This window comes from Artemia franciscana, chromosome 2 (assembly GCF_032884065.1).
Source record: "Artemia franciscana chromosome 2, ASM3288406v1, whole genome shotgun sequence".
In the NCBI taxonomy this organism is placed as follows: Eukaryota; Metazoa; Arthropoda; class Branchiopoda; order Anostraca; family Artemiidae; genus Artemia; species Artemia franciscana.
This window is the reverse complement of record NC_088864.1, coordinates 1196943-1212524: the sequence shown is the minus strand read 5'-3', so window position 1 is coordinate 1212524 and position 15582 is coordinate 1196943. Positions and strand designations below refer to the sequence as shown.

General features: G+C 29.6%; 1 protein-coding gene across 3 annotated transcripts in view; it reads right to left on the bottom strand.

The window, feature by feature from the left end:
* Nucleotides 1-15582, bottom strand: part of LOC136035681 (uncharacterized) — a 54323-nt gene that overhangs the window by 13242 nt on the left and 25499 nt on the right. For all 3 annotated transcript variants that reach the window (XM_065717620.1, XM_065717612.1, XM_065717628.1), the window contains exons 4-5: nt 11507-11658; nt 8634-8813 (exon numbers count right to left, since the gene is read on the bottom strand). In XM_065717620.1, the coding sequence (XP_065573692.1) occupies nt 8634-8813; nt 11507-11658 (332 nt within the window). The remainder of the gene's footprint in view (nt 1-8633; nt 8814-11506; nt 11659-15582) is intronic.

The window sequence follows — 15582 nt, the reverse complement described above, 5'->3', positions numbered from 1 at the left end:
ATTTAATTATTGGATTTATTTCGGTTTTATGTTTTTCTCGTTTATTTTTTTAATTTTATTTTAAGAAAGAAAGGGTTTGTCCATCAACAATAAACATAACAAAACTTGAAGCAAAGCTTGAAATATCTTATTTAAATATTTACATATATTTATTTTAATCTTGACATTCACTTTCTATTTGATTTATTACTGCTTATAGTAGAGCAACACTGAAGCCTGTGACTGAAAAACATTTTCAGGCTTATTTAATTATTGGATTTATTTCGGTTTTATGTTTTTCTCGTTTATTTTTTTAATTTTATTTTAAGAAAGAAAGGGTTTGTCCATCAACAATAAACATAACAAAACTTGAAGCAAAGCTTGAAATATCTTATTTAAATATTTACATATATTTATTTTAATCTTGACATTCACTTTCTATTTGATTTATTACTGCTTATAGTAGAGCAACACTGAAGCCTGTGACTGAAAAACATTTTCAGGCTTATTTAATTATTGGATTTATTTCGGTTTTATGTTTTTCTCGTTTATTTTTTTAATTTTATTTTAAGAAAGAAAGGGTTTGTCCATCAACAATAAACATAACAAAACTTGAAGCAAAGCTTGAAATATCTTATTTAAATATTTACATATATTTATTTTAAGCTTGACAATCACTTTCTATTTGACTTATTACTACTTATAGTAGAGTAACACTGAAGCCTGTGACTGAAAAACATTTTCAGGCTTATTTAACTATTGGATTTATTTCGGTTTTATGTTTTTCTCGTTTATTTTTTTAATTTTTTTTTTTTAGAAAGAAAGGGTTTGTCCATCAACAATAAACATAACAAAACCTGGAGCATAGCTTGAACTATATTATTTAAATATTTACATATATTTATTTTAAGCTTGACAATCACTTTCTATTTGACTTATTACTGCTTATAGTAGAGTAACACTGAAGCCTGTGACTGAAAAACATTTTCAGGCTTATTTAACTATTGGATTTATTTCGGTTTTATGTTTTTCTCGTTTATTTTTTTAATTTTTTTTTTTTAGAAAGAAAGGGTTTGTCCATCAACAATAAACATAACAAAACCTGGAGCATAGCTTGAACTATATTATTTAAATATTTACATATATTTTTTTAATCTTGACAATCACTTTCTATTTGATTTATTACTGCTTATAGTAGAGTAACACTGAAGCCTGTGACTGAAAAACATTTTCAGGCTTATTTAACTATTCGATTTATTTCGGTTTTATGTTTTTCTCGTTTATTTTTTTAATTTTATTTTAAGAAAGAAAGGGTTTGTCCATCAACAATAAACATAACAAAACTTGAAGCAAAGCTTGAAATATCTTATTTAAATATTTACATATATTTATTTTAATCTTGACATTCACTTTCTATTTGATTTATTACTGCTTATAGTAGAGCAACACTGAAGCCTGTGACTGAAAAACATTTTCAGGCTTATTTAATTATTGGATTTATTTCGGTTTTATGTTTTTCTCGTTTATTTTTTTAATTTTATTTTAAGAAAGAAAGGGTTTGTCCATCAACAATAAACATAACAAAACTTGAAGCAAAGCTTGAAATATCTTATTTAAATATTTACATATATTTATTTTAAGCTTGACAATCACTTTCTATTTGACTTATTACTGCTTATAGTAGAGTAACACTGAAGCCTGTGACTGAAAAACATTTTCAGGCTTATTTAACTATTGGATTTATTTCGGTTTTATGTTTTTCTCGTTTATTTTTTTAATTTTATTTTAAGAAAGAAAGGGTTTGTCCATCAACAATAAACATAACAAAACTTGAAGCAAAGCTTGAAATATCTTATTTAAATATTTACATATATTTATTTTAATCTTGACATTCACTTTCTATTTGATTTATTACTGCTTATAGTAGAGCAACACTGAAGCCTGTGACTGAAAAACATTTTCAGGCTTATTTAATTATTGGATTTATTTCGGTTTTATGTTTTTCTCGTTTATTTTTTTAATTTTATTTTAAGAAAGAAAGGGTTTGTCCATCAACAATAAACATAACAAAACTTGAAGCAAAGCTTGAAATATCTTATTTAAATATTTACATATATTTATTTTAAGCTTGACAATCACTTTCTATTTGACTTATTACTGCTTATAGTAGAGTAACACTGAAGCCTGTGACTGAAAAACATTTTCAGGCTTATTTAACTATTGGATTTATTTCGGTTTTATGTTTTTCTCGTTTATTTTTTTAATTTTATTTTAAGAAAGAAAGGGTTTGTCCATCAACAATAAACATAACAAAACTTGAAGCAAAGCTTGAAATATCTTATTTAAATATTTACATATATTTATTTTAAGCTTGACAATCACTTTCTATTTGACTTATTACTGCTTATAGTAGAGTAACACTGAAGCCTGTGACTGAAAAACATTTTCAGGCTTATTTAACTATTGGATTTATTTCGGTTTTATGTTTTTCTCGTTTATTTTTTTAATTTTATTTTAAGAAAGAAAGGGTTTGTCCATCAACAATAAACATAACAAAACTTGAAGCAAAGCTTGAAATATCTTATTTAAATATTTACATATATTTATTTTAAGCTTGACAATCACTTTCTATTTGACTTATTACTGCTTATAGTAGAGTAACACTGAAGCCTGTGACTGAAAAACATTTTCAGGCTTATTTAACTATTGGATTTATTTCGGTTTTATGTTTTTCTCGTTTATTTTTTTAATTTTATTTTAAGAAAGAAAGGGTTTGTCCATCAACAATAAACATAACAAAACTTGAAGCAAAGCTTGAAATATCTTATTTAAATATTTACATATATTTATTTTAAGCTTGACAATCACTTTCTATTTGACTTATTACTGCTTATAGTAGAGTAACACTGAAGCCTGTGACTGAAAAACATTTTCAGGCTTATTTAACTATTGGATTTATTTCGGTTTTATGTTTTTCTCGTTTATTTTTTTAATTTTATTTTAAGAAAGAAAGGGTTTGTCCATCAACAATAAACATAACAAAACTTGAAGCAAAGCTTGAAATATCTTATTTAAATATTTACATATATTTATTTTAAGCTTGACAATCACTTTCTATTTGACTTATTACTGCTTATAGTAGAGTAACACTGAAGCCTGTGACTGAAAAACATTTTCAGGCTTATTTAACTATTGGATTTATTTCGGTTTTATGTTTTTCTCGTTTATTTTTTTAATTTTATTTTAAGAAAGAAAGGGTTTGTCCATCAACAATAAACATAACAAAACTTGAAGCAAAGCTTGAAATATCTTATTTAAATATTTACATATATTTATTTTAAGCTTGACAATCACTTTCTATTTGACTTATTACTGCTTATAGTAGAGTAACACTGAAGCCTGTGACTGAAAAACATTTTCAGGCTTATTTAACTATTGGATTTATTTCGGTTTTATGTTTTTCTCGTTTATTTTTTTAATTTTATTTTAAGAAAGAAAGGGTTTGTCCATCAACAATAAACATAACAAAACTTGAAGCAAAGCTTGAAATATCTTATTTAAATATTTACATATATTTATTTTAAGCTTGACAATCACTTTCTATTTGACTTATTACTGCTTATAGTAGAGTAACACTGAAGCCTGTGACTGAAAAACATTTTCAGGCTTATTTAACTATTGGATTTATTTCGGTTTTATGTTTTTCTCGTTTATTTTTTTAATTTTATTTTAAGAAAGAAAGGGTTTGTCCATCAACAATAAACATAACAAAACTTGAAGCAAAGCTTGAAATATCTTATTTAAATATTTACATATATTTATTTTAATCTTGACATTCACTTTCTATTTGATTTATTACTGCTTATAGTAGAGCAACACTGAAGCCTGTGACTGGAAAACATTTTCAGGCTTATTTAATTATTGGATTTATTTCGGTTTTATGTTTTTCTCGTTTATTTTTTTAATTTTATTTTAAGAAAGAAAGGGTTTGTCCATCAACAATAAACATAACAAAACTTGAAGCAAAGCTTGAAATATCTTATTTAAATATTTACATATATTTATTTTAAGCTTGACAATCACTTTCTATTTGACTTATTACTGCTTATAGTAGAGTAACACTGAAGCCTGTGACTGAAAAACATTTTCAGGCTTATTTAACTATTGGATTTATTTCGGTTTTATGTTTTTCTCGTTTATTTTTTTAATTTTATTTTAAGAAAGAAAGGGTTTGTCCATCAACAATAAACATAACAAAACTTGAAGCAAAGCTTGAAATATTTTATTTAAATATTTACATATATTTATTTTAAGCTTGACAATCACTTTCTATTTGACTTATTACTGCTTATAGTAGAGTAACACTGAAGCCTGTGACTGAAAAACATTTTCAGGCTTATTTAACTATTGGATTTATTTCGGTTTTAGGTTTTTCTCGTTTATTTTTTTAATTTTTTTTTTTTAGAAAGAAAGGGTTTGTCCATCAACAATAAACATAACAAAACCTGGAGCATAGCTTGAACTATATTATTTAAATATTTACATATATTTTTTTAATCTTGACAATCACTTTCTATTTGATTTATTACTGCTTATAGTAGAGTAACACTGAAGCCTGTGACTGAAAAACATTTTCAGGCTTATTTAACTATTGGATTTATTTCGGTTTTATGTTTTTCTCGTTTATTTTTTAGAAAGAAAGGATTTGTCCATCAACAATAAACATAACAAAACCTGGAGCAAAGCTTGAAATATCTTATTTAAATATTTACATATATTTATTTTAAGCTTGACAGTCACTTTCTATTTGACTTATTACTGCTTATAGTAGAGTAACACTGAAGCCTGTGACTGAAAAACATTTTCAGGCTTATTTAACTATTGGATTTATTTCGGTTTTATGTTTTTCTCGTTTATTTTTTTAATTTTTTTTTTTTAGAAAGAAAGGGTTTGTCCATCAACAATAAACATAACAAAACCTGGAGCATAGCTTGAACTATATTATTTAAATATTTACATATATTTTTTTAATCTTGACAATCACTTTCTATTTGATTTATTACTGCTTATAGTAGAGTAACACTGAAGCCTGTGACTGAAAAACATTTTCAGGCTTATTTAACTATTGGATTTATTTCGGTTTTATGTTTTTCTCGTTTATTTTTTTAGAAAGAAAGGATTTGTCCATCAACAATAAACATAACAAAACCTGGAGCATAGCTTGAACTATATTATTTAAATATTTACATATATTTTTTTAATCTTGACAATCACTTTCTATTTGACTTATTACTGCTTATAGTAGAGTAACACTGAAGCCTGTGACTGAAAAACATTTTCAGGCTTATTTAACTATTGGATTTATTTCGGTTTTATGTTTTTCTCGTTTATTTTTTTAGAAAGAAAGGATTTGTCCATCAACAATAAACATAACAAAACCTGGAGCAAAGCTTGAAATATCTTATTTAAATATTTACATATATTTATTTTAAGCTTGACAGTCACTTTCTATTTGACTTATTACTGCTTATAGTAGAGTAACACTGAAGCCTGTGACTGAAAAACATTTTCAGGCTTATTTAACTATTGGATTTATTTCGGTTTTATGTTTTTCTCGTTTATTTTTTTAATTTTTTTTTTTAGAAAGAAAGGGTTTGTCCATCAACAATAAACATAACAAAACCTGGAGCATAGCTTGAACTATATTATTTAAATATTTACATATATTTTTTTAATCTTGACAATCACTTTCTATTTGACTTATTACTGCTTATAGTAGAGTAACACTGAAGCCTGTGACTGAAAAACATTTTCAGGCTTATTTAAAAATTGGGGTTATTTCGGTTTTATGTTTTTCTCGTTTATTTTTTTAGAAAGAAAGGATTTGTCCATCAACAATAAACATAACAAAACCTGGAGCATAGCTTGAACTATATTATTTAAATATTTACATATATTTTTTTAATCTTGACAATCACTTTCTATTTGACTTATTACTGCTTATAGTAGAGTAACACTGAAGCCTGTGACTGAAAAACATTTTCAGGCTTATTTAACTATTGGATTTATTTCGGTTTTATGTTTTTCTCGTTTATTTTTTTAATTTTTTTTTTTAGAAAGAAAGAGTTTGTCCATCAACAATAAACATAACAAAACCTGGAGCATAGCTTGAACTACATTATTTAAATATTTACATATATTTTTTTAATCTTGACAATCACTTTCTATTTGATTTATTACTGCTTATAGTAGAGTAACACTGAAGCCTGTGACTGAAAAACATTTTCAGGCTTATTTAACTATTGGATTTATTTCGGTTTTATGTTTTTCTCGTTTATTTTTTTAATTTTGTTTTAAGAAAGAAAGGGTTTGTCCATCAACAATAAACATAACAAAACCTGAAGCAAAGCTTGAAATATCTTATTTAAATATTTACATATATTTATTTTAAGCTTGAGAGTCACTTTCTATTTGACTTATTACTGCTTATAGTAGAGTAACACTGAAGCCTGTGACTGAAAAACATTTTCAGGCTTATTTAACTATTGGATTTATTTCGGTTTTATGTTTTTCTCTTTTATTTTTTTAATTTTTTTTTTTTAGAAAGAAAGGGTTTGTCCATCAACAATAAACATAACAAAACCTGGAGCATAGCTTGAACTATATTATTTAAATATTTACATATATTTTTTAATCTTGACAATCACTTTCTATTTGATTTATTACTGCTTATAGTAGAGTAACACTGAAGCCTGTGACTGAAAAACATTTTCAGGCTTATTTAACTATTGGATTTATTTCGGTTTTATGTTTTTCTCGTTTATTTTTTTAGAAAGAAAGGATTTGTCCATCAACAATAAACATAACAAAACCTGGAGCATAGCTTGAACTATATTATTTAAATATTTACATATATTTTTTTAATCTTGACAATCACTTTCTATTTGACTTATTACTGCTTATAGTAGAGTAACACTGAAGCCTGTGACTGAAAAACATTTTCAGGCTTATTTAACTATTGGATTTATTTCGGTTTTATGTTTATCTCGTTTATTTTTTTAATTTTGTTTTAAGAAAGAAAGGGTTTGTCCATCAACAATAAACATAACAAAACCTGAAGCAAAGCTTGAAATATCCTATTTAATTATTTAAATATATTTATTTTAATCTTGACAATCACTTTTTATTTGACTTATTACTGCTTACAGTAGAACGACAGCTGTGTGTTCATTGTTTTCACCAGAACTTTCAGACATCTTATGGATAATAAATAATTAAAGCCTATACTATAGCTCTTATCTTTTAGTGACAAACATGGAACAACTAGAGTTGGCATCTGCAGACTGTTGTCAATTTTAAGCCACCTGTGTTAACAAATGTAGGCCAAAATCGACTCGTTTCGTAATTTTAATTACTAATTAAAATCTCTCTCAAAATTAATTTAAATGTTAACTATTTAATTTAAATAGTTTTTAAATCGACTGAGGTAAGAAAAAAAGAAATCGAGGAGAAAATTGCGAATCCTGCAACTTATGAAATTTAATAAATCTTTGATTTATCAAGTATTTTCAAAATTTAATATAATTTTATTTTTCTAAAGGTATAATATCCTCCTATCCCAACCTTTTCCAAAAACAAAGCTCCTACATGCGCACCCGACCCCAGTACACTGTATTTTGAACAGCTTACACTTTACAGGAAGCTATTCAAAATACAAATTATCTTGTTTTTTTCATATTTTACTTTGGTTATTTTCTGTTTACATATTCTACACATGTTTAGTCATGCACCAGATAAGCAAACTAAAAGAAAAAAAAAAGATTTGGATTAAACACTACATGGTTAACTCTCTTTTTCGTTTCTACTCCTTTCTTATTTCACTGATATTATTTTTTTTCCGTTATGTCGACAATTAATTTCTATTTTTTACCGCTTATAGAGCGACATCATTTTGTTTAGTCTATTAACTATTATTTTTTACATTGTGTGGATAGTAAATATCTACGAAAGGAGAGCTTTTATCATTTAGTGATGAATATGAAAAAAATCAAATGTCGACAATTAATTTCTTTTTTTACCGCTTACAGAGCAACATCATTTTCTTTAGTCTGTTCACTCTTTTTTTACATTGTGTGGATAGTAAATATCCACAAAAGGAGAGCTGTTATCAAATAGTGATGAATATGAAAAAATCAAATGTCGACAATTAATTTCTTTTTTTACCGCTTATAGGCAATATCATTTTGTTTAATCTGTTCACTATTTTTTTTTACATTGTGTGGATAGTAAATATCTACGAAATGAGAGCTGTTATCATTTTGTGATGAATATGAAAAAAATCAAATGTTGACGATTAATTGCCGGCAATTTCATTTTGTTTAGTCTGTTCACTATTTTTTTTTAAATTGTGTGGATAGTAAATATCTACGAAAGGAGAGCTCTTATCATTTAGTGATGAACTTGAAAAAATCAAATTAGGATCTACAATCCATTGTCATTTCGTTAGTGATGAATATGAAAAAAATCAAATTAGGATCTACAAACCATTGTCGTTTCGTTAGTGCTGAATATAAAAAAAAATCAAATTAGGATCTACAAACCATTGTCGTTCCGTTGGTGATAAATATGAAAAATTCAAATAAGGATCTACAAACCATTGTCGTTTCCAGGCCACCTGTGCTAACAAATGTAGGCCCAAAAATGCGTTCATATCGCAAAATACCACTCCTGCTGTACTGATTCTCATCTAAAAAGGCTTGAAAGCTTTCATACTGCTCTTCGGAATGTGTCATTTTCTTTAGTAAAAAGCACAACTGATTTGGATTAGCTTTTGCCTGAAAATAAATAGAAAGATAGTTGAAACATTGAATATGACCTAGGTGATTATATACTGAGGTCTCATGTTCTTTAGTAAAGCACAACTGATTTTCATTGGCATATTGCCAGAAATAAATAGAAAGATAGTTGAAACATTGAATATGACCTAGGTGATTATATACTGAGGTCTCATGTTCTTTAGTAAAGCACAACTGATTTTCATTGGCATATTGCCAGAAATAAATAGAAAGATAGTTGAAACATTGAATATGACCTAGGTGATTATATACTGAGGTCTCATGTTCTTTAGTAAAGCACAACTGATTTTCATTGGCATATTGCCAGAAATAAATAGAAAGATATAAGCAGGGTCGTATCCAGGCGTGGGGTCGTCCGGTTTGAATCCCTTTTGAAATTTAATCCGACTCGTACGAAAGTAAACAAAAAAAATATAAACAAATTTTTGTTGCGATTTGTAACATGTTTTTGGTCACCCCCCCCCCCTCGAAAAAAATCCTGGATATGTAAATTTCCTTAGTAAAAGCACAGTTGATTTGAAATGCAGACATAAATAGAAATATATACGTAGCCTATTTAAAATGGAAGTTAAAACACTGAGCACGAGTAAAACACCAAGTTAAATCAATCAAACATTATAAGAAAACTATAGGTTCTATCACAATATTAGCTCTATGCCTATCTACCTTGGTTCTACTGCCCTAGCAATGATGCATGGACGGATAATAGATTATACATATCTATTAACAAATGAACTAACCTCCTTTTTATACAATCCTAATAAGGGGGGGGGGGGAAGTAATGCCAGATTTGCTTCTCACTCAATTGGACTATCTGTCTTGGCTTTTTCTACAATTAGCCATGGCTTGATGCCCACAACTATTCCATTTCGATTCAAATATTTTTCAAATAAAACTATTGAATTATACGTGGCATTTTTGTCAATGTCTTTGGAAAAAAGTAGAGTCAATTTGAATTAGCTTCTGCCTAAAATAAATGGAAAGATAAGATTTTTTTTATAATTGGCATGTTCAAACGTTGAATATGAGCTAGGAAACTGTAATCAAAAAATCCCTTAAAGTAGGACCACAGAGAAATAGGGGAACTTGCCGAAAATTTTGTGACTATAAAACTTTAGCCATTTTTGCTGACTTAGAATTTCACAAAAACAGTTTTAAAATCAATCAGGGTTTTCAAAGGCGGAGTTATGTGCCTGTCCATAGATATGGAGTAGTGTGATTAGCTTTTAAAAAATACTTTACAAATGCATACAAATGAAATTTAACCACACTTTTTACCATGAAGTAAGTTTCTAAGCCAAGAGAAATGGCTTACTTCTATTGCGATCTTTATAGAAACAGCATATACGAGCCGAAAAATCTTGAAATTGTTTTTCTAGTTTTTCAACCCTTTCATATAATTTAAACTATGCAACATAGCTCCTTTTGAGCTGTCACATTGCTAAGAAATAATATAAATAGTAGTCGCCAAAGGATCACTCATACTGAATTTGAAGAGGAGCATGAAAAAATTAAATCAGATAAGAAAAGAAATAGTTTATACATCAAGTACATTAATTCACTGGATATATGTAACACTAACAGTTCAGTATTGTCTTCTTCTTTTTCACTAAATAAACTAGAAAAGACAAGTTTTTTTAATATGAGAGTAAAGAGAAACATTTAAACTTTAAATGGAACAGAAATTATTTCGTCTTTACACTAAACTTTTATAGCATTTTAAAAATACTTTTCATTCTGATTTAACGGTCCTTGTGTTTGAGCAGTAGATCTAAAAAACAATTGACAAAAATTCAATCCTTAGAGTAAAGAGGCAAGATTTTGCCGAGGGAAGAAACAAAAAAAGAATCAAAAGAACAAAAATGACTATTAGAATTAAGGAAATTCAATTTTTTGTAATAATTAGGACAGTACCCTTTAAAAACTTGTTTTTTTGGGGGGGGGTTCATCCCCATAAGGCCCCTTAGATGTATCTATGGTTCACTAAGCCGTAATTTAAACAAACAATGGGGCAGTAAAAGCCAAGAGTGGCCGCTGAAGATATTTTCGCATAAAAAATCTAGATAGGCCAGAAGTCTTACATCATATTAGCCTTTTTTTTACATGATGTCATGCATAGAATAAATAAGATTGTTGAGTTTCCAACGCATCAGCTATTTATATAATACAATGTCTGTTGAAAGGCTCAGAAAACAAAAATTTGCAGTTGCAGTTACTATAAATGGTGATTCTTGGGAACCAACACCTGAACCACCAAACCTGAAAGATGTGAAAATCTACAACATAGATCCAACCATAGTAGCAAACAACAGCGTACAAAGCTGACCTAATATGGTGCAATAACGAAAAAGTTTACTCGAATTTAAATAGCGGTAGGTGACATGTACTATATTTCAAAATGAACAAAAATGTTACCGATTTGAAGAAACGGCCCATGCCAATTTAATTTTGATTTCAAAGCCGATTTTCCCAATTATTGCTAGGAATAACAGAGACACTATAACTCATATTAAAAAAAAGAACTTTGAAGTCTTTTGAATTGCTTTAGCCGAGTTATTGGATACATTTTTATTTCCTAAAAATCAAGGACTTTCTATTAATCATTCTATTATTTTTTTAATTTTATTGGTTTTTGTATTTTTCTGTGCTTTTTGAATTAAATACCCACTTACCTTGATATAGGCTTTCACAGAGGTAGCTCTCTTTAGAACGAAGACAGACCGTAAGTTAGAAATTCCAGAAGGGGATGTCTCACTCTGAAGAATTCTAAAATATTCAGTTGGAGTTCGATAGAATGTTGGATTCTCGCCAATCTTGATATTCCCTAAGAAAACAACAATAAAACACATATCAAAAATAGATATAAGCAATTCTTGAAGGAGGGGCATCTCCTTTCCTGGATATCTTGAGTCTTTTCTGGGGTCTGGCAAATAAATTGATATCGAAAGAGCTATTCATTTCCCATTTGCTTTTAACTAAAAATTTCGTGGATATTGATAGCCCGGGAACCCCACAGCAGGCACGTACGCAGGAATTTTTTCGGAGGGGGGGAGGGGCAAAACCTTCGAAACAGCAGGTATAAAGTAGCACTGTTTTTATTTAGTAATACAAAAAGGAAGTATATCGGAAAATACAGAATTACTTTTACTTTTACAGAATTACTAATTTTTAGTATTTTAGCGGACGGGGGGAAGAAGACTGAAGCCTCAAAAGAATTATCAAGGATAATTCTATTTTGCTGTGGAAATCAAACTCTTTCCAAAAAAAATAACAGTACAATTGCTAATTACTTCAAAGAGGGGCAGTGACTTGACCGGATAATTGCATGCTGTAAAATCCCCAAAAAAGGCTTCACACATGTATCTAGATTTTTAATAAATGTCCTACTTTTGCCAGAAATCCCAAGAAACTATGAGGAAATTAAACATTTCACAAAATTTCGGGGGGGGGGGGGGGCGAGCCCGAAGGTACCCCCTGTGTACGTGTCAGGCCCACAGCTAAGAAATTGCTTAGGTAGACCAGAAAAAGCTTCGAAATGGTGATAATCCTGCTCCTTCTATTGTTGGCTATAAGTGCCCCACTTATATCTTAGTCGAAATAAATGTTGCCTCTCCCTCCAATTTTGCGAACTAACGTCACCGATTCTCTTAACCAGTTGCTTCTAAGCATAAAAAACAGCTTCAATTAGCAACAAAACCGGTAAGTCACAATCCTTCTGGAACTGCATTTCAACTATAGGCTAAAAAAAAACCAGTTCTATATCGTACGACCATCAACGCACCAGTAAATTTATGCACACGACTAATGGCAAGTAAAATAAAAAGATAGATTAAATCAGCTTAAGCTATCAAACTAAATTCTGTTATCTTGTCCAAGTTTCCCTTTTTATTTGAAATTCAATGATATGACTGATTAATTACAAACTGAAATGACAAAATTTGGCCATAAAAAGGTTTTCTTATAACCTTTTTAGGTTTTCACTTAAAATATTGTTGATAAACGTTGGCTACAGCTGTAAGTGCTACTAATTTTTTTTTATTAAAAGTATAGCTTTAATACGAAATTTTTGTCGCATGGAAAAGGTAAAAAAAATATTGGTTATATGAAAAGACTTGTATAAAAACCATGAAACGAACAATAATAGTGACATATTGCATTACACAGTTCTTTTTAACTTTAATAATTATAATTCAGTGGTTATCTTCTCCAACAGGAAACTATAAAATTTTGGGAACTACTTTTAAACTTTCTAACATATTTAATTGTATCATTTTAAAGCACATTACTTTACCAGCACCCCCTCCTAATCTGCAAAAGAAATAACTCAAACTATATACGCTCAATGAATTTTCCAGACCGATTCTTTTCTTCTCGCCGCTTTTTACCGTTGTCTTAGATGTTTGCCATTAAATTAATTGAAAGGAAAGAGTTGTCCCTACTAGTTTTAATATGATTAAACACTGTTTTAGCTTCTTTTTGTTTGTTATACTTTATGCATATACTGAAGAGCGATTTGCTCATACATTACAATTAAAAACATTAATACACATTATTGCTCTATATACAAATTTAATAAAAATGACCTTACGAAATATTACAAAAAACCAATAGATATTAACACAGAACCTGTCACAAATAGACCTATAAGATCAGCAGCGAAAAAAGCTAGGCTGGCATTAGAAACGTGTTTTTAAATCAATTTCTTTCATTTCAATGAATTGCCTCGTTTCGTAACAATTTATTTATCAGTCCTGGTTGAACTTCGCCGAGGTAAGGATGCTGGGACTGTTTTGAAAAACTGTTCAATTTAGTTTCATTGATTTTATCCTCTTGTAAGTTGTTTTTTCTTATTTGTATTGCTGAGGACGGCCCTTGGACATAGGACCGAAATATTCATTGGAATTTGTTTCCCACTGTCTTTAAAAAATCCATATTGTTCTTCTTGTTTTTGGTGTTTGTGATGGAAAGGCAGCGTGGTCTTTGTCGTTATTTAACTTTTATTGCTTGAAGCGTGGTTTATTAAAAGAGAAGACCAACCTCTGTACTGGGAGAAACCGTCGCTAAACCCCTGTGCGCAGAAAAATCAAAATGTGACTTTCTTGAGATTTAAGGACGATTTACTATCTGTTATGACGCCATGAAATCATTGATGTGAGAGAAGAACATGGCGTAGGGCCATAATAAGCCGCATCAAAGAGGTATATTCCTATGGCTGATAACAGATTATGTTGCGGTTGACCATGGGCCTGTTTCCACGATCGTTTAATGCAACTGCTCTCCTAGATTCAAAACAAAATAATTTAAGCACCTCCCAAACAGTGACGTAATTTCATCGAAATCCCGGAGGAGGGGGCAAATTTGGAGCCAATTTTTCCAAATCAAGTGAAAACTAAAAAAAAACATATAGGTAAAGATACACTAAGGAAAACCGACCCATTTCTGTGGATGCTTGAATTACGCAGGCTTATCTTAGTTTTGATAAGATTTTTGAAAATTCTAAATTTCATCTGGGGGGTAGACCGGGGTCTAGGAGGGGGAGGGGGCAAACTGAGGTTTGGTAGGGGCATTTGCCTCCCCTTCAATATAGCAAATTACGCCCCTGGTCCCAAAGGCTTTATTTTGGGATTAAATACTATTTGGTACTTGTGTCTTAGCCACCACACTCAAGCTCTGTCGAGAAGTGAAGTTTGGTTAATGCTAATGAAATAAACAAAATATAATGAAAATATAAGAACTTATCAACAAAATTATGAAAACTACAACAAAGAATTATGGAGGGGGGTGCCTGCATTATATTAAATACGTAACTTAAACTAAAAAAAAACTAAATATTTAAATAAAATATAGCTACAATATAGTTTCCCACCAAGGCAAAGTTGATATTGTCTGGTACAAAGACCATGAAAACCGGTTATTGTCTCATGTTTACAATACAAGATCTTGAGTGTGGTGGCTATAAGACAAAAGTACCTACTATTAATCTATTAATTCCAAAATGCGGTAAACTTTACCAAGCTTTTCGCACTAAGCCTTGTATTGCTAATCCATCCAGCTATTAAGCAATCTACAGGGCAGTTTTGAGGAAGGGAAGTCGCGCCTCTCCTCCCCCGGAGCCCCTCCCATACATTAATTACTGTTCTGGCTCGATTACAAAGTGCAATAGTTTTGGTTAATCTTTCTTATAGGAGAAAAATTATTTGATTCCTTTCAATTCCCCATTCAATATTGTTTCCAAATAATATAATCATTGTCGCTGTAATTCCATCTCAACCACTCATGACCCGTCTCCCTTAATGAGGCCAGATTTAGGCCTTGGCTAGGCTATATATAAAAATTTGGGGATTTTGCGAGTTGGTACGGCACTCGCCGTAAACAACATTGATCGAAAATTATACATACGTATATATTTTGTATCTAATCTTTGTCCTATAAACACTACTAACTCTCGGTCCGACCCCCTGACACCGACACTCGCTTTCACAACTACTCCACAAGACAGACTTGACCGAATGCCGTTTTTTTAAATGTCCGAAAATTAACGACCTTACAAAGTTATAATTAACGACCTATATATAACGACCTTTATATATTGACCTTATAAAAAGGAGTACTTGTTTACTAAACAAAGCACACTCAAGAATTACGCTATGTAAGATCTGACAGAAACCAGTTTGCCTATCTGGAATTGGTTATGATTTGCTCATTCTGAGTGAGAAAAACTACGATTTATGTATATTTTCATTAAATA